Source organism: Callorhinus ursinus, unplaced genomic scaffold (genome assembly GCF_003265705.2).
Source record: "Callorhinus ursinus isolate GAN/ISIS: 27379988/994484 unplaced genomic scaffold, GSC_fseal_2.0 scaffold15, whole genome shotgun sequence".
In the NCBI taxonomy this organism is placed as follows: domain Eukaryota; kingdom Metazoa; phylum Chordata; class Mammalia; order Carnivora; family Otariidae; genus Callorhinus; species Callorhinus ursinus.
In genome coordinates this window covers 8,257,310-8,281,072 of record NW_027397077.1, presented here as the reverse complement: position 1 = coordinate 8,281,072, position 23,763 = coordinate 8,257,310, and the positions used below count along the sequence as shown (strand labels likewise).

The 23,763-nt window shown below is 46.6% G+C and overlaps 1 protein-coding gene across 5 annotated transcripts in view; it reads right to left on the bottom strand.

Annotated features, from left to right (window-relative positions):
• Positions 1-332: 332 nt before the first annotated feature.
• Positions 333-23,763, bottom strand: part of RAD54L2 (RAD54 like 2) — a 112,215-nt gene continuing 88,784 nt past the window's right edge. For all 5 annotated transcript variants that reach the window (XM_025885382.2, XM_073901301.1, XM_025885381.2 and 2 more), the window contains 16 exons: positions 23,426-23,608; positions 23,152-23,285; positions 21,580-21,776; positions 20,144-20,486; positions 19,273-19,450; positions 17,760-18,011; positions 17,420-17,538; positions 15,735-15,853; positions 13,598-13,697; positions 12,616-12,821; positions 11,824-11,996; positions 11,168-11,364; positions 8,388-8,587; positions 7,177-7,266; positions 4,718-4,810; positions 333-3,289 (listed from right to left, as the gene is read on the bottom strand). In XM_025885382.2, the coding sequence (XP_025741167.1) occupies positions 2,292-3,289; positions 4,718-4,810; positions 7,177-7,266; positions 8,388-8,587; positions 11,168-11,364; positions 11,824-11,996; positions 12,616-12,821; positions 13,598-13,697; positions 15,735-15,853; positions 17,420-17,538; positions 17,760-18,011; positions 19,273-19,450; positions 20,144-20,486; positions 21,580-21,776; positions 23,152-23,285; positions 23,426-23,608 (3,582 nt within the window). In that variant the 3' untranslated portion in view covers positions 333-2,291. The remainder of the gene's footprint in view (positions 3,290-4,717; positions 4,811-7,176; positions 7,267-8,387; positions 8,588-11,167; positions 11,365-11,823; positions 11,997-12,615; positions 12,822-13,597; positions 13,698-15,734; positions 15,854-17,419; positions 17,539-17,759; positions 18,012-19,272; positions 19,451-20,143; positions 20,487-21,579; positions 21,777-23,151; positions 23,286-23,425; positions 23,609-23,763) is intronic.

The window sequence follows — 23,763 nt, the reverse complement described above, 5'->3', positions numbered from 1 at the left end:
TTGGGATGCATCTGGAAGAGAAAGCACTGGTTGGAACTGCTATTTTAAAATTATTAAAATAATTTGCATAGCTAAATTGTAGATCTAAGGCTTCTATGAGTAGGAGAGTTAAGTGTCTGACAGGGTACCTATGAAAAAAGAGAGTGAAAGCTCCTTAAGTTCCACTTTTGGTGCAACCAGACAGCACACAAACGCACGCACACACCACACACACACACACACACACACACACACACACACACACACACACACCACACGCATGCATGCAGCCCCATCAGCCATCTCCTTGTCTCTTCTCTGGGGACAATACCCCAGAATGTGCTAAAGCCCTCCAACAATGGAAACAGGCTGGTCAGAAGGGTTGCAGAAGCAGCTACTATGAAGGGTGACCTGGCTAAGCTGCCTCCCAGGTTGGTAAGAGGAGGTGCAGTAGCTGCTCAGTGAGGAGGGACCCATGAATAGGTGGCAAAACTCTAAAGCCAGACAGGTTTGTTCACCATAAAGAACTGCCTAGCAAAGTCTCGGTGGCAGGGGGAAAACGAGTCAAAGGAAGACAGCCAGTGTTTATGCTTAAAGACTAGATGCCCTGCCCCCCACCACTGGCAACAAGAAAGAGGAGACACAGAATGACTGATGCATTTTTTTCAGACAAAAGCCAGACTTAAGACTCCTACAGAGGAAGGGCTGCTCTGTGTTCCTTCAAAGACGACAAGATAACAGACACCAGGCCCATAATGATCATCTGATAGGCTGGGGAGGCCAAAACACTTCCCAAAAGGAAATCAATAGTCTATTCTCTCAACCCAGCAGTCACCTATGTATGCACAGCTTCACTATTCAGCACAGAGGGCCTGACTCTAAGGTCATTCCAGGAGGACACAGCTCCAGATCTGGGGTCACTGACTTCCTAATAGCAAACTCCATGATCCCAAGTTTCAATCTCTGTGGAATGGGTCTCACCCCCACTAACTATCCAGTCACAAGATTCTCTGATCTTCCTGAGAGGCCATTTCCCGAAAACATAGTCATTTAGTGTGAACTTTGGTCGAGCCTAACTCTCTTTCCTTGGTCAATTCACCATCTACCTGGGATTCATTTACCCCTATGGGGTCTGGGAGATCTTAACATTTCCCTTCCTATCTCCTACCCTCCCCAAATCCACCCCCCAAAAAACAAGACACATGGAAAAATCCAAATAATAAATAATTGCCCGTAAAAAATAAATTAACATGGAGCTTTCTAGCAGGGAAGCAAAGGAAAGGCAAGGCCACAAGGACAGGCAGGTGGGGGCTCAGTTCCATCCTTGTGAAGGTCTATTCTGGTCACAATTCCCTGACCTCTTGCTCACACACCGCAGTATCCCCATCCCAGCCTCTGCACACACACAATCTCACACCCTGGGAAGGGAGATCTGCTCAGAGACAACCACTGGGGAAAGACACAGAGATTGGTAATGCCCATTTTCTCTCATAATTCCCCCACATTCCAAAATAAATGCAGCTATGAAGACCAGAGACTTGGATTAGCTGGGCCTTCTCTTCACCCAACTAGAAGGAAACTTAAGGGTTCCATGGCTCTTCTCCTGGGCTCATCCCGATGTTCATACTAATAGTTGCCATGAACCACCACACACTGATTTCCATTTTAAAAACAATAAATTCATTTTTTAGTTTCCCCCCTTGGTCTTTCCCACCCTCCCCTCCCACCTCCACCCCTGCTCTGTTACACACACACACACACACACACACACACACACAAACACACACACACACACACCCTGGTCTGCTTCTTTCCTGCCCCTAGAAGGACTCCACTTCACATGAAATCTCAATCTGTTCTCCCTGCCCACCCTCCTTCACTTACCCTTCTTCCCGCCCCTCCCCTCTCTAGGCCAAGCGAAGTCACCCAGTAAGGCAGCTCTCTTGGGAGAGAATGTTCCCAAAGACAGAAATGGGATGTGAGCCTCTACACCCAGATGGCAAGCAAGCAAGCACACAGCGTAAGCAAGGCAGGCAGGAAGAGAGGCAAGCTGCCCTGCCCCTCCGTTCCTGTTTTGGGTCCCTGATTTCCCGCTATTGCTGCTCTGTTCTGTTGGCTTTTTTTTTTTTTTTTTTTTTGCCTCTTTCGTTCAACAGCAACAGAGCCCCGCCATTGTGGTCGACCACCTTTCTTTGTCCTCTTCCTCTTCCCTCCTGCCAAGTGCCCTACTCTCAGAAAGCCCAGGTTGCTGCCTTTCAGCTTGGTGGGCAACCTGCCAGGGGCCCCAAGTGAGGTGGAGAGGGGCTCCCCGGCTATTTCCCAGTGACCTCTATCACATCGTCATCCTTATCCTCATCGTCATTGGAGCTGAACCCCACCTCAGCAACCTCATGAGAGTCAAATGGAGGCACCTGGGACCGGAGGAGGCCGCCAGCTGGGTAGCCTGCATGTGGGGACATGTAGCCTGGGTAGACAGACATGCCCCGAGACAGGTTGCTGGGTAAGACAGGGGAAGGAAAAGGCGCGAACATCCTCGGCTCGGACAGGAGTGGCTGTGAGAATGGGAGTGAGTAGTTGGGTAGTATCCCTGGAACAGAGGGGGTGAGCATGAAGGTGGGGTTGCTGGCAGTGACTGAGGTAGCCGTGGAAGAGGAACTGACGGGGCCTGCTGGCACCAGAGGGTCAGTAGTCACTGGAAACACCAGGCGGGCATCTGCCAGCAAATTGGACAGCTGGTAGTAGGAGGGGGTACTGCCCATAAACAAGGAGTTCTCCCCAGCCTGGGAGGTGAAGGGAGCGGTGAGGTTATGATTTAAGGAGACGGGTGGCATGGCAAACCCGCCAGAAACTGGATACCCGTGTTCATACGGCTGCACGGGGGCTGGCAGGTGGCCCTTCCTGGACCGCCGGCGGGCTGACTCCTGGGCAGCAGGTGGTGTGGCCAACTTTCGCTTATGGCCCCGTAAGTCCAACACTGGGTTCCTGTCACCACCACAGGGCTGGCCGGTCACCAAGAGGGAACTATTGAGGCAATGACCCCCATGTCGAGGTTCAGTCCCGAGAGCTGTCCCAGGAACAGCACTGCTGTCCACAAGTTGGGCTGGGGGGCCAGGCAGGGGGGCATTGGAGCTTGGGGAGCTCTGTTGGGATTCCCTGGCGGCAGCCACATCTGCATACTGCTGGAGCTCACTGATGATCTCCGGGCTGTCTGGAGAGACGGGCCTGGCCAGCCCCTCAGGGTCAGGAGCTTTGGGTGATGAGGCACTGTGTCTGCCGTTGCTTGTGGACTCGAGAGAAGGCCCCTGGGAACCTGAAGAATAAAATGTAGGTAACTGAGAACCAGAATGGCCAGGGAAAGAAGGAGGGTATAGGAAAAATTCCATAAAAATAATCTTGTCCCGTGGTCCCCCAAATTCAAAGAGTCTGATGTCCAAACAACACCCTCCGGTCAACTTTTCCCAGTCACAGAAAAAGAAATCCTTTGATCTAGGAAACAAGACATGTAACTTCTCTGCACCCCAGTTCCCTAAACTGTGAAACTTGACCAAGGTGAATCCTAGAAGATAATGAATATGAAATGCTAAGAGATCATTCTTATAACTAGCTGGATTCCCTTCTGAGAAGGGGCAGAGACAGTCAGTGACCAGGATGGGAGAGAAAAGGAAAATGAAGGTTATTTTTTTTAAAAGATTTTTAAAAAATTATTTATTTGAGAGAGAGAGAGAGAGAGAGAAAGAGCACAATCAGGGGGAGGGGCAGAGGGAGAGGGAGAAGCAGACCCCCCGCTGAGCAGGGAGCCCGACGTGGGACTCGATCCCAGGACCCTGGGATCATGACCTGAGCCAAAGGCAGACGCCTAACGACTGAGCCACCCAGGCGCCCAAAAAAATGAAGTTTAAAAAGTGGTCCGTCCTGCTTTAAAAACAAAACCAAATCCACGGCTGTGAAAGATGACTGGGACAAGTGGGGATACGGCCTGGATAGTAGGTAATATTACGGAGTTGTAAACTTTTGTTTTAGTGTGATAATGGTGTTGTGGCTAGGAGGAGAATGGCCTTATTCTTAGGAGACGTGTGCTGAAGTATTTAAAGGTGAAGTGACATGACATCTTCAACTTCCAGAGAGTTCCAGTAAGAGGAAGGGAGAGACAGAAGAAAGTTTACGAGAACAGTAACAGTCACTGGATGACTAGATGCGGGGTACATGGGTGCTATTCTTTCAACTTGTCTGTAGGTATGGAAATTGCCATAATAAAAATTGGGAACAAGAGCAGTGTAGTGCTCATACTCCATGGCAGGAGGATAGATGAGAGCCACTCCTGTAGAGGGGAACCTGGCCAGACCTCTTAACACTGTTAATGTACCACACACACACTCTTTGACCTACTCTCTCTCTCTCTCTCAAGTAAATAAAGAAATCTTAAAAAAAAGAACGAAGAAAACTTATGTATATATATTTAACACAGAGACTCACCCACACACACAGGTGCACACACACATACCGGTATATGTATAACGTATCTCTAAAAAAAGTAAATGAGAGCAGCACCACCAGAAAGGAGCAATAGATGACTGTGTGCTTGGGGGAGGGGGAAGAACTTACTTTTCACTTTACCCCTCTTATACCTTTTGAATTATGAACCATGTACACATTATTCGAAAAATAAATTAATTACAAACCAAACCAAAACAAACAAAAATGTGCCGTGTAGGTCAACAGAAAGTAAAAGCCACTATACCTGAGGCAGCCATCCGACCATCTTCCGGGACCTTCGGTTTGCCAGTTGCCCGGACAGCAAAGATCCGCCCGTCACTGGTGCGGATGTACGTCCCTAAGAAGAAAACAGGAGGAAGACTGCTAGAAGCCAACATGCAATCAGCCAACTCTGGGAAACTCCAGGCTTAGGCACCATGGGCTGGGAAACAGCTATAAAATTAGGTCTCACACCCTCTCTCAAGACCCCTGAAATGACAAGGGTAGTGGCTGAGCTGTGGACCCAGTATTATTCTTTCATTCCACAAACATGGCACAATTACCACATATGAGGCATTGTCCTAAACACTGAAGAACACAAGACAGAAAAGGGCCCTGTCTCATGGGGAGGAGACAGACAATGATGCCAGAAAATACCGGGAAAGGTTAATGCAATGGAGGAAATAAACGGGATGCTGGGAGAGAGAGTAAGTTGGCTGCCTTGGTTCTGGGCAAAGCACTCTGGCAAGGGTCCTCCTCTTGATCTGGGAGGAAAGAGCCTCATTGCCTCAACACCCTTTTCTCCCTTGGTAAGAATAATTCAAGACCAGCATTCTATTCCCACAGGACACTAACCTACCTTCTCTGTCTTTGGATCAATCTCCTGGAAGGTCATGGCTGCCTCTAAGTCAGAGGTCAGCAAACATTTTCTTAAAGGGCCAGTGAGCAAATTTTTGCCTTTATGGGCCAAAGTGTTGCAACCACTCAACTCTGCTACTGTAGCATGAAAACAGCTGGGGTTGGCTGAGCTCTAAAGATCTTTATTTATGGACATTGAAATGGGAATTTCATATAATTTTCAGGTTCCACAAAAATTTTTTTTTTCCCCCAACCTATTGAAAATGTATAACCCATGCTTAGCTCACAGGTACAGAAACAGGAAGCAGGCAGGATTTGGCCAATGGGCCATAGTTTGCTAATCCATGCTCTGGGCTAGGAAGAGCCTAGTAAGGGGGCTGGGTATAATCTCTGTGTGTCATGTGCTTCATGGCATCTTTCCCTGAGCCTAAAGGTACTTTGACCCAACAGAGGCTAGGGTAAAATCTCCTTGCTAAAGAACCTTAGGGAGCCTCATACAGTAAAGGCTGATATGAACGATAGGTTCAGATTACACCCTGACAATGTCTGGTCCAGAATTCTCATTCCAGCAATCTCATCTCCCTCTGTAAGGAGGCCACAGGCAGCAGGCTTTTTAAATTACTACACTCAAGGGATGCCTGGCTGGTGTAGTTGGTTAAGCATCCAACTCTTGGTTTGGCTCAGGTTGTAATCTCAGGGTCCTGGGATCGAGCCCTGCACCGGGTTCCACGCTCAGCAGGCAGTCTGCTTAGGACTCTCCCCATCTCCCTCTGCTCCTCCCCCACCCCTCTCTAAAATAAATAAATAAATAAATCTTAAATTACCACACTCAAAATATCTGTCATGCAACCCACATATACTAATTCATCCACCCAACACACTTCCTAGTTGGAGACCTCCACCCCACTCTGAGCAAGTAGGTAAGATGACACAATAACATACATGTTAGTTTATAATCCATTCCACAGCTCCTTCCCTCCACTTTTGGTCTCCCTGTGTGTAGTTTAAGTGTCAGACATTAAGCTTTTGATGGTCAAGGTATCTATCTCGAATAAACAAATTGCACCTCTATGACAGAGCTACTAGCTAAACAACTAGATAAGGAACCAGGCTATCCCCACCCATGAAGTTCCCCTTTTAGAAATCCCAGAGTAATCCAGAAAACTGAACCTTGAGGGACCCTGCTTTTCCCTTCCCATGCCCTAATTCCAGCTCTTATGTTTTAAATTCACCAATGAAGAGTAAACCCACAGAACTCTAAGCACCCCAACTCCTGGACTCTTAACAGAGCCCCAGGTCTTCTCTCCCTCTCTCTCTCTTTACCCATCACCTCACTGTGTGGCCCTGGGGTGCTGTGTACTCTCCAGGATCTGTGAGTAATAAACCTTGTTTTTTCAAAGTTCACTGATGGTTTCGCTAAGGTAACATCTTGCAATCATGGTAAGAACCACAAGTGCCAGTCCAGCCATGACACTGGCTCTGACAAATGTCTGTGGGGGCTTGCCACAATTACTAGGTGAGTGGTGAGGAACTTCTAGCTGAGAGCATCACTATCAACAGGCTGAGACTGACATAAAACACAGTGTCTATCCAAACCCACCTCAAGATTCTCCATAAAAACAATGGCAAATATGGGAATGCACGGACCCTAACTCTCTTCTTTTAAGCCACTGACAAATCTCTTTTGGGCCCACCTCAACTCTGTCAAGTTCCTAGAAATGTCTTTTTCTCATGCTTCTCCTATATGTGACACTCTATAGGATAATTCCTATCCTTCCTCCAGCTCAAGCCATATAATTCCTTCTGCTCCTCAGCCCCACACTCTGAACCAAAGGTAGAGGATGGGCATCTTAGTCAGGCTCTCACCTTTTGTCCCACGGATGATGTGGATGCTCTCACCAGCATTAATTCTTGCCTGTACATCTGTGGAGCTGTTGAGTCCAGGAATAACAATATCTATTGAAGACACAGACCTCAGATTTAGATTACCTGACTGAGAGGGAAAGAAGATGCAAAGTCCACATCCACCCCTGTTCCTCAGTGGCTTCCCTAAAGCCTCTCAGTGGAGTGGAGGTCTGAACCAAGGAGGATGGGGCAAGCAGGGCCTCCTCTCGCAGCTGTCTAGCAAAGAATACTAGGAAAAGGAGAAACTTTTTAGGAATCCAATCATCTTTCTGATCAATTTCCTTTCACTAATTAAAAATTCATAGAATTTTAATTTGGAGAAAGTTCTAGTTCAGATGGTTATTTTTATGTTTGTTTATTTTCTTCCTCCCTAGGCTATCTGCATCCACCCGCCCCACACCACTTTAGGCTCCACAGATGGCCTCACCCTCTTCCTTGCTGGCATTACTCCACACCGAACTAAAGAATAAAAAGTATGTTCAAGAATCAGCAGAGAAGTAGGATCTCAAGGGGCTCTCTTTTAGTTTTTGCCCATTTCACAATGATTTTGCAATGGACCCACATTATTTTCATACTCAAAAAAACAAAGTATTTTTATTAAAATTTATGTACCATGAATATTTCTAGATAATACGATGAAACACAGCTCTAAGAAATGCTTTCCTTCCCAATTACCCTGAATCACAGAACCAATCACAGAACCAATCGCAGAGACAGACAGGCTGCCAGACTCCTACCACAGGCCCACTATGCTCAACCTGTATCAAACTCACAAAGAAAGAAGCAAGTGACTTTCAGGTCTTCTAATTAAGTAGGGAGGTTGACAGTCATCCTTTATACCCAGCTGACCCTATAGTCAGGCAGGACTCAACACATTCACACCTCTCGCAGACCAACCCTGTGTCCCAGTGACACTTCCACAATCTCTGCAGTGCTCACAGTCTATCCCACACATCACATTTAAGAAAACCCAGTACTATAGTCCAGTGTTATAATTCTTCAGATATTCCATTAGAATGCAAATTCCTCAAGATCAGGGACTATCTTCTCTATTTTTACCCACAGTGCTAACGTAGTAAGGCCCAGAATACAAAAGGTGTTTAATAAATACTTCCTGAATGAACAAAGTAAAGGGACAGGCAGCCCTGGAAGAGGACCTAGGAGTTCCCAACCTGTTGTGGTGACCACCTTCTGCACAAGGACCCCCGCACGCTGCAGGTAGTTGATCGGGAAGTTCATAGCTGGATTTGTGCTGGAGGCAGAGCTTACACTGCCTCCCAGTGGGACATGCCGGGGCATCATGGGGATGGGAGTGGACTGCACAGGACGAACACTGGCCACAGGCTTCTCATCACTCTTCAGTGTTGGCTGCCTGTGAGGGAAGGACAAACACACTAAGAGTTCGGCAGAAGAGCCCTTACTTACCGTTCTGCAAAGGCTGCAGATCTTCTCCTGATTCCCCCATTCTACAGCCTCACTTGCTGCTGAGAAGGATCAAAGAACCTGCAGAGTACGGCCAGTTCAAAAGGAGACTAGGGGCAGGACCAAGATCAAATGGCAACAAGGGATAAAACCTCTCAGATTCTAAGAAAAATCAGATGTTGGTGGAATAATACCTTTTTGGAGATGTGAGGTGACATTTACTCCTTTAGAATTTGGACTGTTTACATACATTAGGAATTAATCCTTGAGGGAAGTTAGGAAGAGGTAAAGATGCAATAAGGGAGGAAAAGTTCTTCAGAACACAGTGCATGCCAAGTTGAAGACAAATGGGTGAAATTTTCCCCCTCACCCAAGTAAAAAGGGCCACGTGATGCCACACATTCAGGTGATCTTGAGAGAGCATCTGTCCAACTTCAACCATCTTTACTCTCTGGAACCTCAAGTTTCTCTAAGTTATGCAGACACCTCTCTCTCTTCCACATTACCTTTCATTGGGCTCCTCCAGGGGCCAGCGTCCAAAGTGCCCCTCTAAGTCATGACTACCCCAAAAGCAGTGGCCACCCAAAAGCTGTTCACAGAATCCAGGCTTCTGAATGGCACACGGCCATCGCCAGCCCGAGCACGGGCTGTGCACACCCTATGCCAGCGTGCCAAATGGTCAGTGATGCACTTCTCATTCTCCACCTTCTTTTCAACTGGATGTTGGTACCTGAGAAAGCCACTCCTGATGTAAGATTTTTTTCTATAAGCTCTCTGAAGTTTCGTGCCTTTGGTTTTTAGTTTTGGGGGAGAACCTCCTTGGACTGGTATATTCTTCCTTACCTGACTGAAAAACATTGCTCTGAGGTTGCTATAGGCACCTTTGGGCAGCCCTCTGGGCCCTGTCTGGACTCCCACATTCCCAGATAGGCCACATAGCACCCCAAGTTCACCACGTCTGGGTTCCTTTTCCTCAATCTGCCCAGGGTGGCTTTTCAGGAGGTAGGGGCTCTGGTCAGATGTCAGTGGGACTCTTCCCAGGATCCAAAGTCAAATCATGGTAAAAGTCAGGAAAACAGGAACCCAGTCCCAAGCCCCCTACTCTGGAAGAGCTGAAGTGAGGAAATTGGGTAGGAAACCCTCCTCACATACACCCAGACGGGATGAGGAATCAGCAGGATCATAGTATGGCTCATCAAGTATTGTGAGAGGCTAGTGCCTCCCACGGGGCCAGAGTTGGACCAGAAAAGGAGCTGACATCGCTTCAGAGACCAGCCCATGTGTCACATCTTCCCCCAACATGGCTTTTCTCCCACTGGGTTCAGGCTTCATCCATTCCTGTTGTTACATGGGAAAGGCCAGAAAAGAGAACAAAAGGGGTGGAAGACAAGAAAGGAGAACATTCCCAGGCAACAGTATCCTGGAAAATGACACAGAAATAAAGTCTGAAGGCTTTGAAATAGAATAACGTTTCTCTTGAAAGCATCTTATACATAAAAAGTGGCAAATTTACTCACCAAATATTAGAGTCTTCCATAAAATTTACATGGTTTCAGCTCATTTAGAATCTCATTTGTCAGGTTTTTTTGGTTTTTTTTTTAACATGGAATCTTCATAAGAAAAAAGTTTTAGGGCACCTGGGTGGCTCAGTTGGTTGAGCATCTGCCTTTGGCTCGGGTCATGATCCCAGGGTCCTGGGATTGAGCACTGCACCGGGCTCCCTGCTCAGCCAGGAGCCTGCTTCTCCCTCTCCCTCTGCCCCAGTTCTTGCACACTCTGCTCTCTCTCAATCTCTCCCAAAAAAATAAATAATCTTTTTCAAAAAAAGAAAAAAGTTTTAAATCCCCCTCAAATAAAATAATAATCTTTAATTCAAGATAATAAAAAAGTTTTTAAACAAACCACTCAGGCAGCTAATCTGGTAAGGCCTATGAGGTACTTTGTCTTGAAATGAAAAAAAAAAATTAAACATAGATAAAGGTTCTGTAATTTCTTACAAAGAGCCGCTCTCTTCACTCAGCAACTGGCTTCCAACGTGTTCGTACTCTGAACAGTTCTAGAAGTTGTACTCAAGAAAAAGATTTTTTTTCCTCAGGATCATGGCACAACCACGGAATAAAATCCCATTAAGAGTAGGAGAATTCCTTGACTGCAATCCAAGGCTCACAAAAGACTTGGCCTTCACCCTTGAACTTCACTGCTTAAGCAAGATCTAGGCCCAAGGCACTATGGATATGAAGGCAGCTGTGTGGGAGGGTTGGGCCTCTGTGTCTTAGAAAGCTGCACCTTCTCCAGGAGTTCAGAAAGACTCTGTGAGTCACAAGGTCAGTGGCTCACTCTTCCAGCCAGAGCCACTACTTAAAACACCAGGGTTGCTGAACTGCTTCGGCACCTCATCCGAGATCAGAACCTGTCAGTTCACAACAGCCAACGAGCAAGTTGTAGGCTTTCCCTTTATTTAAAAACAGAACCAGTCAAAAGGTTTGGGTCTGGCCCAGCAGCAGACCTTCCTCCCATTTCAGTGACTCACCAGTTTCTCTGACTGAAAGCAGGGATGCTGGTCAGGCTCTGGTCGCTGGCAGGGTAATACTGTGCATATGATGGGCGGGTGTAGGGGACGGACGTGCGCTTGTCTTCCTCATAGCTCTTCTTCGCTGCTTTTTTCTCAGCCTTGGTCAGCTTGTGATCCTTTCGGTTAAGGAGCAATGACTCATGCTCAAAAGGCTCCTGGGGACACAGGAGGATGCTGATTTAATTACCACTCTTTGTGCCAACATGACTGAAATACAATGAGGCTTCCTCTGGAAACGAAAAAGGGCTAGCTCCAGCACTTGCAGAGAGCTGCTCACAGACACAAAGGCGGGTTTACTGTCTTTTTATCAAAAGCTTAATTCGCAACTCTAACCCAGCCACACCTTTACAAAATCCAGTCTGCCTTCTCTATCAAAAGGATGGGAGCATTCAGAGAATTAACGGACTACATTTCTACAATTTCCCCCCTTCTTTCTGCTAGGAAAAACTCACACTGGCCAAATTACTGCACATGGCTGAGCTGAGCGCTCCTAGGACAAGACCGGGGTGGGATTAGGTGACTGGGGGACTGCATGGGGCAGGGAGAAGAATCAGCTTAGTGCAAGTCCTCTGCATGAAACAAGACCTCAGATAAGCCTCCCTCCAGGTTCTCACCTTGGTGATGAGGTGAGGGTACTTCAGACAGGCAAGTTGCAGGACCGGCTCCTTGATCCCCTTTATGTTCAAGGATGCTTGGGGAGCTGGCTCCTTCTCAACAAAGTGCAGTAGGTTCTCCACCTCTTTCCGGGTAAAGTTCAGCATGGGATTAAGATCATCTACCACTCGATCTAGAAGGGAGAAGACATGGACAAAGTCACCACCTGGCCGAGAAGACTACAAAAGCACAGCTACAAAGATTGGCAGAGAAGAGAGGCCGCGGGGCTGTAACCGTCATTGACAGCTAGACCACCTCAGCCGCCTGTACCGGAAGTAGAGCCCGGGTCTGGGGCCCTGGTGAAATGGGAATACTGAAAAAGACACACCTGCACACCTAGCTCAGCTCTTTTCATTATACCTGCCCTTGACAAGTTAAGGTCAACCCCGTCTTAAAGCAATCATTTATTTTTCTTTTTTAAAGATTTTATTTATTTATTTGACAGAGAGAGACACAGCGAGAGAGGGAACACAAGCAGGGGGAGTGGGAGAGGGAGAAGCAGGCTTCCTGCTGAGCAGGGAGCCCGATGTGGGGCTCGATCCCATGATCCTGAGATCATGATCTGAGCCGAGGGCAGATGCTTAACAAATGAGCCATCCAGGCACCCCTTAAAGCAATTATTTGAATTGGAATGAGATGGGAGGAACTGCTGACTTTCTGTGATTCAAAGCCTACCTGTGTTCCCACAACCTGCCTCTCTCCTCCCACCACTGATACAATAAGGATAGTACTGAGCCTGAAAGATGCCCCACCTGACATGCCCTGCTTGGAAATCTGACGGTCATAGATCTTCTTTTCAAGGGTGAAATCAGCCACAAGGCGATAAATGTGACAGGGCTTTTTCTGGCCATAACGGTACACCCGACATACTGCCTGGGCATCATGGCAAGGGTTCCAGGAAGCATCAAACACCACCACTCGGTTGGCACCGATCAGATTCACACCCAAGCACCCGGCCCTTTAAAACACAAGCCAACAATCACAGAACTTTAAGTTATTAAAGACAGATTTTAAATTGGTTTCACTCTGTGACTCCTGCCCCAGTATTATCTCCTTTGTCCTAAGCACAACACATTGGAGGATTCTACTGTCCTGCCGATGAACAGTACATTCCTCAAGCACTGAAAAATATGCCCTGAAAATCCAACACGGAAGTGTCTACCAGCTCAGAAAGAAAACCCACTCTCCACTCCTCTGTAACAGGTAAGGCCCCTGCATCCTGGCCACAGAGTAATGTCACTTGAAGGGAGACATCTGCATGCAGATGTTTCTGGTGTGTTTAGTCTACCAGCCTTGGAAAATGACTAGTTCATACCCATCAAGGGCACTGTGATGGCAGAATGCAGCACAGCCTTCAAACTGCTTGGCATGACAAATATTACTACCATCAGTCTTTTACAGTTACATTACACTTTCTACTTTTTTTTTTTTTTTACACTTTCCACTTTTTAAAGCATTTTCACATTAATCACATCATCTAACGCTCAGAACACTCCTGAGAGAAAAAGCTAATTATGCCTGTTGTTAATGAAGGTCTCAAAGAACTTCATGACACTATCATGATTACCCTCCTAACACAACTTCCTTTTGGGGTCTCCTCTCTGACCTCAAAAACAAGTCACATACCTGAGCAGATCTCTTCTGATGGAACTCTGATGAGCCTTTGGGTATCTGCCTATGTGACCAACTGCCCTGAACACAGCCCTCTGACCTCCCCTCTCAGGATCCACTCACCTTGTGGACAGAAGGAACAGCCAGGTGGTGAGGTTGCTGGGATCATTGAACTGATTAATGAGCCGCTCCCTCTCAAAGGCAGGGGTGCTACCATCTAGCCCTAGGAGAAAAGAAAAACCACAAGAAATGGACAGATGAGGGCAGGGGTACACAGGAAAATCACTGGACAAATGTGTTTTAAAAATGAAAGAAACAAATACACTACAATACTCAGATTCCACTCCCTTGGACATTCCATGGGTCTACAGTGAGAACCAGACACCTATAATTAAAAATACCCCCATGTGCAACAAGAATTATAAACTATGTTTCTCCCTTTAGTATTTTAGGTCAATTCTAAGGCCAGGGTTCCTAGACTTCAGGGGGCATAAGAATCACCCTAAATAGGGAAGCCTGGTAAACACTGGCTCAGGGTGACCTCTCTGCCTCAGACCTGTAAATCCTGGTGAGTGCAGAAGGAGCAAGAGTTCTGTTTTGATATGGATGATGTCCCTCCATCAGGAATTTGCACTGTTACAAGCTCCTATGATTAAGAACTTGCTCTAAGGAGACATTAAAAGGAATAGATCTGGAGCAGTGGCATGGGGCATATGGTTGAAAAGTGGGAAGTTCAAAGGAAGAAGAAAAAGTAACCTTCAGTTAAGAAGAGGCATGAATAAGAGAGGAGGGGGCTACATTTGTCACCCCAGAGAAAAGGGTGAAACTAAGGAGATGAAACACCACATGGAGAACTGGATTGCTACTGTTATATGAAGCTTTAGTTTAATTGCCTGGTACTAGAAGCTCTCTCAGTTGACACCCAACCTACCTTTCCAACCTGAGTTCCCACAATTTCCAAGCACAGCTTAGCACTGACTCACTGGGCAAGCCGATAGTCAACACAAGGCTGTGGGCTAGACCCTGTGCTGGGGGTCTTCCTACTAGCCCCTGTCCCTCCTTTCTCTAAATACTACCTTTAGGCCAGTGCTTCGCAACAAGGGTGATTTCCTTGCCCCCACATCCTACAGGGGACATCTGGCAATGTGTGGAGACATTTTTGGTTATCACTAGGTGGATGCTACTGCCACCTAATGAGTAGAGACCAGGGACGCTGCTAAACATCCTACAGTGCACAGGTCAGCCTCCCTACAAAAAGAATTATGTGGCCCAAATGTCAGTATCTGGACAGTAAGCACCTGAAGTTAGTGCTTCTCAACTTTTGTTTTTCATTACTGCCCCCTTAAGGAGCCTTTTTATACATTTTTTCCCCCAATCAACATTACCCTCAAGAATTTTTAAATACCACAGATATACTGTATATGTTTATTTACTGCATGCCTATTTGTGCTCTATACTTTTGAGAGCTTGTTTGGAGGTTCTAGCAGGGGAGCGCAGCTACTCGTATACCCTTGACCGAAGAACAGTCCTCTCCTCTATCGGGGAAGGTCGTCCTCTTCGACCGAGCGCGCAGCTTCGGGAGGGACGCACATGGAGCGGTGAGGGAGGAAGGGGACACCCGCCTAGCCAGCCAGATCAGCCGAATCAACCCTGGCGATCAATGGGGTGACAGATGTCGCAGCCAGATCGCCCTCACATCCTGCTCTATACTTTTGAAAAGTTAAAAAAAAAATTGTCCCCTCAAGAACTAATTTTCACCCCTTTAGGGACACTATCTCCACTAAAGAGAATGCATGATCTGAGCTTATTTATATTCACTCTGCTCCTTCTTCTTAGAATGACCTTTGGGCCACACTAACTCTATATATTCAAATTCTCCCCATCTTTGCAAGTCTACTGCAAGTTCCACCTCCTCCAGGAAGCCTTCTCCAACCATCCTCCCCGCAATGATTCTGTTCTCCTTAGAACCTGTTAGGGCATTCAACTAGTGCTACTTTGTATTTGTCCTGGAGTTGTCAGATGAAGACAAAACTTATGCCTTCTACTTCTCGGCTCTCCCCTATCTTGCCCGAGCTTCCCAGCCCCTAGTATAATGCCTCACACACAGCAGCTTGCTCTCAATATCTCCTTGCTCCTTGGCTACTCCAGATACTCCTATACATTTGATGGAGAACGGAGTAGAAGATAAAAAGGCAGAGAAAGAAAGAACCCTTAAGGAGACCCCGCCAAGACTCCAGCAACAAAGCAGCAATGAACTCACGGAAGTAGCTGACGTTTCGAACCCACTTCTGTACTCCTTGCCCATCAGCACCAGGTAGACAGGGCACTTCTCGTTTCCCTAGGAACTCCTCGATGAGAGCCAAGGTGGAAAGGCTCTGGCTGGAAGGGACAACATTTCGTTCAGAAGGCTCGCAGACCCAAGGGAATCTTGTTCCCCAATGCGCTCACAATCATGTGCAGCCTTCTGACGGTGGGAGCTTCCAGAACCTGTACCCCATGAGAGGTAACCCCACAAAGACCACCAAGGGTGTTCTCCCTAGCTCATAATGGGAGCAGAGTCATCTATACACTTATTGTCAGCACCCCACTAAATCTGCTACCCTATTACTTCCTCAATTGAAAAATTCTGGGGTTTAGCTCAGTGCATAGTAACAAACAGCATCAGCTTTAAAAACATTACATGAATATACATAAGATCTAATTATAGGTCACAATCAATATTATGGGTCTTACTAAGGAGACAGAATCACTTGGCTGCTTTCAAGGTATAGAGAGAGGCAGTCTCCTCAGAAGTGATAACTTGAAACCATTGGAACACTAGACTCCCCCAGTTAGAATCACTGGTATCCTCTCAAAGTGTGTCACCCATGGAAACCCTCACTCTGCGAGGCTCCCAAGCCAGGCTCCTGCCATTTAGCTCTCATTGGAGCATAATCTAGTCAGAACAACAACAAAAAAACCCAATCAATTTTATGTCTGTTTCCTTGAGGAGTCAGGCCTTGATGGACATCACAGTTCTGGCCAGACTGAGAATGTGACTCTGGAACAAATCATATTACTTATTTGACTTTATATACAAGCATAAAAATAAATACATAAATACATAAACAAACAATTTTTTTTTAAAAGTAAGTTACACACCCAACGTGAGGCTTGAACTTAAAACCCTGAAAGTAAGAACTGCATGCTCTATGGACTGAGCCAGCCAGGTGCCCCCACAAAAATCTTTTAATTAAAAAAAATATAAAGGCTGAGGAAAGACCGAAGCACATTAGACCACAAGTCAGCAAATGTTTTCTGTAAAGGGCCAGATAGTAAATATTTTTAGGCTTTGCAGACCACATACAGTCTGTCAACTATTCTTCTTTTTTTTTAAAAACCCTTTAAAAATGTAAAAACTAGGTGCCTAGGTGGCTCAGTTGGTTGAAAGTCTGACTCTTGATTTTGGCTCAGGTCTCTCTTTTGGCTCTCAAGGTCGTGAGAGTGAGCCCCACGTTGGGCTCCACACTTAGTGGGGAGTCTGTTTGTCCCTTTCCCTACCCCCTGGCTGCCCCCCCACCACCTAGCTTGCTTCCACGCACACTCTATCTATCTAAAATAAATAAATAAAATCTTAAAAAAAAAAAAAAAAGTAAAAACTAGCTCTCAGGCAGGCCACAGACCAGATCTGACCTGGGCCATAATTTGAAGGATGAGACTATGACCTCTGATGTCAGTATTCCCCAATGTTTAAATTGTTCTCTACAGAGAAATCACATTGGGCAAAATAAGAAACTCCAAGAAAGAGATGAAATGCAAGAAGGTCCTCACAAGAACCACTGGGCTGCAGAGGCATGAAGAAAAAAAAGTGGGGGGAGCTGTGGTGACCCCAGACGGTCTCACTCTGTAGGGGCTGTGTCACTCTACTACAGACACATAATGTCATAGGGGAATTTCTCTTCCTACCTGAACACGAGAATCTTGTCCCCAAGCTTCACACTTTCCTCAATCAGGTGGAAAAGCAGTACCATTTTGGGAGAGTTCTCTAAGACCCCAGTCTGGTAATTAGTCAAAAGGTCCTTGGCCTGCAAGAGAGAAATGAGGCAGCTTAGAGCAGGTCCATGCCAGAACACTAGATATAAAATTCACTCCTCCCAAAGCAGAAGCTCATGGACAACTTTATGATCCCCCGCAGAGACCTTGGCAGTACAGTACACTGTGCAACCCCCACCCTTTCCCCACATAGGATTTGTACCATCCCTTCTCAGCAGTGGTTTATGGGCACAGAAGGATCTGCTTGACTCACCCATTCATATGTGACGATGTTGTTGCCGCGCTCCTGGAAAGGGTTAAAGCCAACCCCCTGTAGGTATTTGCTGTTGGTTGCCTCTCCCATTGAGGAGGCCAAGGTGCTGTCCTCCCCCTTGCCTTTTGTTCCCTGTGACGGGCAGCGGGCACTAGTCCCCGCTGAGCCAAGCTCTTCCACATCTAGGTCTTGCTCATTGGCCAGACTCTCCTTCTGAAGGGCTTCATATAGCACATCCGGGTGATTCCATATCTGAGGTTCAAGTTAAAGGATAAGTGGCACAGGGCAGAGAACAGTCTAAGGGCATCCCAGGGAGTCTGGAAACATGCACTTGCTCAAACACACACCTCCCACAGCATACACCGTCACATCGAAAATCAAAGTATCTCCAACCCCCTCATAGCCAAAGAGCCTACACATTCATTTTAACTAACCAACTGTGATCGCCATAACACGAGTGGAAGAGTTCCTACCAGTGGGCATGCCCATATGTTTGGTATATAATCAGAAAGTCTGTGTCAAAAGCCTTGCTTTCTTATTTAAATAAGAATAATAATGTTCCCGTTTTGCGTGGCTACAGCCGACTACTATATGAAACAAGACTAATCTCTCCCTATAGACAAATGTATCTGACTTACAGATGACCACCCAGAAGTCATTTCAGGGGCTATTTCTGGCAGGAGTTGAGAATTCCCAGGGTGCGGGGGACCAGAGGGGTGGGGTAGGGGGGGAGAGGAAGGGCACGTTGGCACTGTAGCATCCGCAAAGACCATGTCTGCTGTAGCTTCCTGGCCCTGGTCTAGGACTATAGCTACAAAAAAAAAAACAAAACCATTTTGAAATCCCATCTGTCCCCTGACACACACCTTCAGCTGACTTATTAAAGCAGTGGTCAATCGGGAATAATACCCAACAGGTTGGCTGAGAGCTGTCAAAGAAACAGGTCCCTCATTACGCAACAGGGAACACGTACTAAAGATGTGCTAAAATGCTCACCTGTTCATGAAGCTTAGTGCTAAAGTTACCTGGGCCCTTCTGTCCTCAAACCATCTCAATCATTATCAGGACGAAAGAGATCTCAATCTCATTAAACACAGAATCAAACAGAAGGTACCCCAATAACTTGTCTAAGCTACATATTTCTTGAATCTTGATTACACTAGCAGTCAAAAACTGCCCTACAATGTTCTTCCATTACCCCTTCTTTGCAAGGGAAAAAAATCGGTGAGAAAGGAAGTGATTTCTCAAATTTGGTACAAATTGTTCAAATGAACTGCACAACTGCAAGGAGCACCCCAATTATATCTTAGGCTATGACTTAGCACCCCCAGGAACTGTGCGGCACACACAGGCACATCTCTCCTTGGGGACCCCCGTTCTCTGATGCAGCCAACCAAAGGTGGCCCCTCTCACTTTATTCTTCCTTTATCAAGGACTCCCAGCAGAAATAACTCCCTTGGGACCATGTGCACCCTTCATCCATATGTCAGTATTCCTTGAGGCCTCAACATACCTTGCAGCACACGCAGAAAGCCTTAAGGGGGTTCAGCCCCAGCCAGCCACTGCTACCACAGTCTCGGAAGCGGTCCATGAACTGTGTGTACAAATCTCGCTGGATCTTCGAGAGCCGCACCAGGATTACATTTTCTTCCTTCGCAGGGAGATGAATCTTCAGCACAGTGTGGCCTCTCCTACAAAGGCAGAGATCAGAATTGTCAAGCCTGTGTGGCCAGGATGGGTCAGTGCAGGAAAACAAAAGAACTCTGCATTTCTGCCACACCTCCTCTTGAGGATCTCCACATTCACAGCAGCCTTGCAATAATGAGGATTGGTTTAGCGACCCTCAGGGGAAACTCCTTTTAAGGATAAGAACTAGAGCAAAGAGGACTGGGTGGCAGATATTGGAAACTTCAGGTTCCTACCCAGATTCAGGGCTGCTTCTCTAAGCTTTCTGCACACATGCCGTCTTAACAAGGAAAAACAAGGGGATTGCTTTAGACTACCCTATCTACATCTACCGAGATGCTAAAACTGGTGAGGCCATGCCCTGAGAACCAGCACTTCTGTGTTTTCACCAAGTCAGCAGAAGGCTAGCTCTCTTTTGCTTCTCAGCAAGTAAGCAGGTGGCAGGTATCTCTAGAAACTTTAAAGATTAACTTCTGAGGGAAGCACTTCTAGGCCAAACTTTCAGAGGACTGAAACAGCAGCTACCCATCATTTGTGCACTATTCAGTTAAAGCTACTCATTAAAAGGGAAGTTTTACTATCACCCACTAGGAAGGGACCCTCCTGTTTTAACAGTTCCCCTTTGGGACAGCTTTGCATGCCCATTACACCAAGGTCTCTCTGAGGATTCAAAAGACAGGGCCCTAAAGATGGCTCACCTCTGCACAAAGCCCTCCAGGAGGCTGTGCAAGACATGGCTCCGGTACCGCATTAGGCGGACATCCTGAGGCGTGCTGTCAATACACTGTCCATTCAGGATGGGGCGCTCAAACATGTTGCTGAACTCCTGCCGGGTGCCGAGGAAGTCTGGGCGAACAAAGTCCACCATGCACCAGTACTCAATGAGGTTGTTCTGCAGGGGGTACCCGGTCAGCACCACCCGACGGCGAGAGCGAATGTTCTTCAGGGCCTGCGAGGTGCTGGCCTGGCAGTTTTTGATGCGGTGTCCCTCGTCACAAATCACCACATCAGGGCCAGGGCGGCATAAGGCCTTCTCAAACTCTAGGGAGGGAAGAGGATCCGGAGTCAGAGGGTGAGAGGGCCTGCTCTTAGTCAACAATATGAGAAGTAGGGGTGCACCCTGGAGGAGACAGAAGAAATGAAGGAAGCAGGAAAGCAAGAGTCAGCCCCCATTAGTGAAAGGGAGCCAACATCCAGGCTCCTGTGCATTTGGTGTGACATGTTAACCTGGACTATTGACTCTTGCAGTAAATACCTCTTTTCCCTCTTTCCTTTCCTTATTTTTGCTTTTTTTTCCTTTAGGCTAAAAGTGAAACACCTTGCATTCCTAGGGCTTATGCCAACTGGGTGGCAGAGAGCGTGACTTTACAGAGTACCAGACTAGGATTAAAAATGGGTCTGGGTGAGACTGATGGGAATCATCCAGACACTGCAGTTGGCTCTCACCCTCGTCAGCGTCTTGGCACCATCTGCGGGCTGGCTGGTAGGGAGTTAGCTAAAGGATAGAATCTTCCTGGAGTTACCTGCCAGTCATGGCTAAATGGCAAATTCATCCCAGCTCTACCACAGAAGCAAACCTAGAACAATCTACAGATGAAGAGACCTATAAAATGAAACAGTCTCTGAACCTAAAAAAAATTTTCATCCCCAAATGGGCAAAAACCCCTTAGAAGAGAAAACAGAACTACAACTATGAGAAGAATGGCTTTCCCTAAAAAAAACACGGAGGTAAATTCTTTCATAAATTCATAATATTATTACCACACTGTATGCTAGTGATTTAAATACTTTATAAATATTTTCTTGATGCTATCCCAGAACACCTCTAGGGCGCGGTGAGGGGAACAGTCACTCTCCCAACTGCTCTGTGAGAGAAACAGGGCCAAATGGGCAGGGGAGTCTCCCTGAGCCAGCCTGTGCATGGCCCACCCAGAATTCCGCAGCAGGCAAGGAAAGCAGCACCTTCTGAGAGCCAGTGGAGGTCATCCCACCGATCTCAGGGACCAAGATTTCTGGTTCGTGACAATACAACTCACATCAATAATCTTCAAATTTGACTTGGTGCTATTACAGACACTATTCCCTTTTTCCTAAAACACCACCCCTAAGAGTATCCCGGGGATAGGCTGCCTACCTCTCCGAAACTCCTGCTGTCGATCTTCCTCATCCAGATCAATGATGACTGGGTGAGAACGTTTCTTGGTTTTCTTCGATCTACCTGTGGCAAAGGATTTCTTCAGGGTGAGGAGTCTGTACATTTCGTACCCCATCAGCAGCACCCCACCCTCTGACACCCAATCAGCCATCACTTTAGCACGAGCTGCCATTGTCCTGCAAGAGTGAACAGAGAAAAAATTACTGCTTCCACTGTTCCCCAGGAAGAATTGCTCACAATCAGGGCCATGTTGATGTATATTCAGTGGCAGCATCACCGTGGCTGGTCAGCTGCCCAAGGACTTTCCCAGCATCCCAGAGACGCTCATGTCACTGAGGATGGACTGGGTCACTGATGACAGTTAAATAAGCAGAAAACCAGAAATGCAATGGCACAAGGCAAGCAAAAGTGACAACTCCTGGGACACCTGGGTGGCTCAGTTGGTTAAGTGTCTGACTCTTGATTTTGGCTTAGGTCATGGTCTCAGGGTTTTGAGATTGAACCCCGTGTTGGGCTCTGTGCTAGGCGTGAAGCCTGCTTAAGATTCTCTCTCTCCCTCTCCCTCCACTCCCACCCACGCCCTCTCTGTCTCTTAAAAAAAAAAAAGGTGACAACTCCCTTGGATATACATGCATGGCTACAATTCTACATTTGAGAGAGAATTTCAAGTTATTCCCATAATAAATACAAGGTAGTAAAAGCAAGGACAATATTCTGCATTTTACCTGCCTGGGCCCTGGTGAGTAAAAAGCCAAGGACAAGCAATAAAGGAGAAAGAGCAGCAGAGCCCAGGTGACACTCAGCACAGTTCCTCCACTCCTAAACAACTGAGCCCTAATTCATTAACTGCATGTGGACAAATGGTCCTGAAACCCAAGAAATAAGAGCAGGTGATCAACCATCTAGGAGGCCACTCACAGTCTCCTCATTTTGATGTGCGTGACCAAACATCACAAAAGGCAGCCTCTGCAGAAAACAAAGGCTATCTTCTCAATTATCCATGCCAGCGAGGGGAAAGGATAACATGGATAGCTGGCTTGAAACAAGAAATAGCTTTAGAATTTGGGAAATAAAGTTGAATTTATGAAATGGAAATATAAATAATTTTATTTACATCTAAAACAAAAGTTTGCACTTTTCAAAGCTTGAAAGTTATACCCTTAAAGGTCAACTGTAGATCAGTGCTGAAAAGAGACTGTTGATTAGGCTTCTAAGAAAGAGAAATGTAAAAGGTGAAAAGTTAGAAGGTAGACAGTTTCATTTCATCATGTTGAATTTTACTATCCACATGGGAAAAGGGGACGATATATGCATTTTTCAGGATATAAAAGCATCTTCAAGCAGAACATAAGAAATTTCCCAGGCTACATAACTGACTTTACTGAAAAGCCAGGTAGAGGAAAAAATGAGTAATAAAGGATAGGGGGCACATCGAGAAACCAAAAAGAATCTGGGAAGACAGGGTTCATATGAAAATAGATTGCCTTGATATCCAGACCCCGGGAAGAAGTCTAAAAGGAAAGAGCAAAGAGGAGAAGGTAGGCCACCTACTTGTGCTCATCATTCAAGATGTGAACTTTAAAGAAGCGAGGCTGGACTTCTTCAGGCTTATTGTCAGCTGGAAGGGCTTCAGGAGCTGGAAGCCACATGTTGAACTCTGCCAGCCAATTCTGAAGAGTATTAACCTGTCAGAAAGCCAAGTCCAGGAAGAGAGTTTTAAGAAACAAGCTCAAAGTTGAGCTCATTGAGCTTTTCAGTACCCAGCAAGGCATTAACCCAGAGCTCCTCAGAGGGCTGACTAAATGATGCCTTCCCCAACTCTTACCGGCACAATGGCAAGGACAGTTTTGGCTGGCGTGTGGCGGAAGAGGACATCGATGAAGGATATCACTTGCAAAGTTTTCCCCAGACCCATGCTGTGGGCCAGGATACAGCCAAAGCCACTACTGGTCTTAAACCTCTCCAGAGATTCAACCAGGTTATCATACAGGAACCGGATCCCACCAATCTGACAAGGGACAAACACGGGCATAGTTAAAGGAGCTGGCAAAGACCAGGGCTGTAGTTTTATTCATCTTGGAATTAGTCAGAATTAAGTAAATGAGCAGATACCACACCAGACAGTTGGTGTGGATGGCTACAGAAGTTTCCCTGAACCCTGAC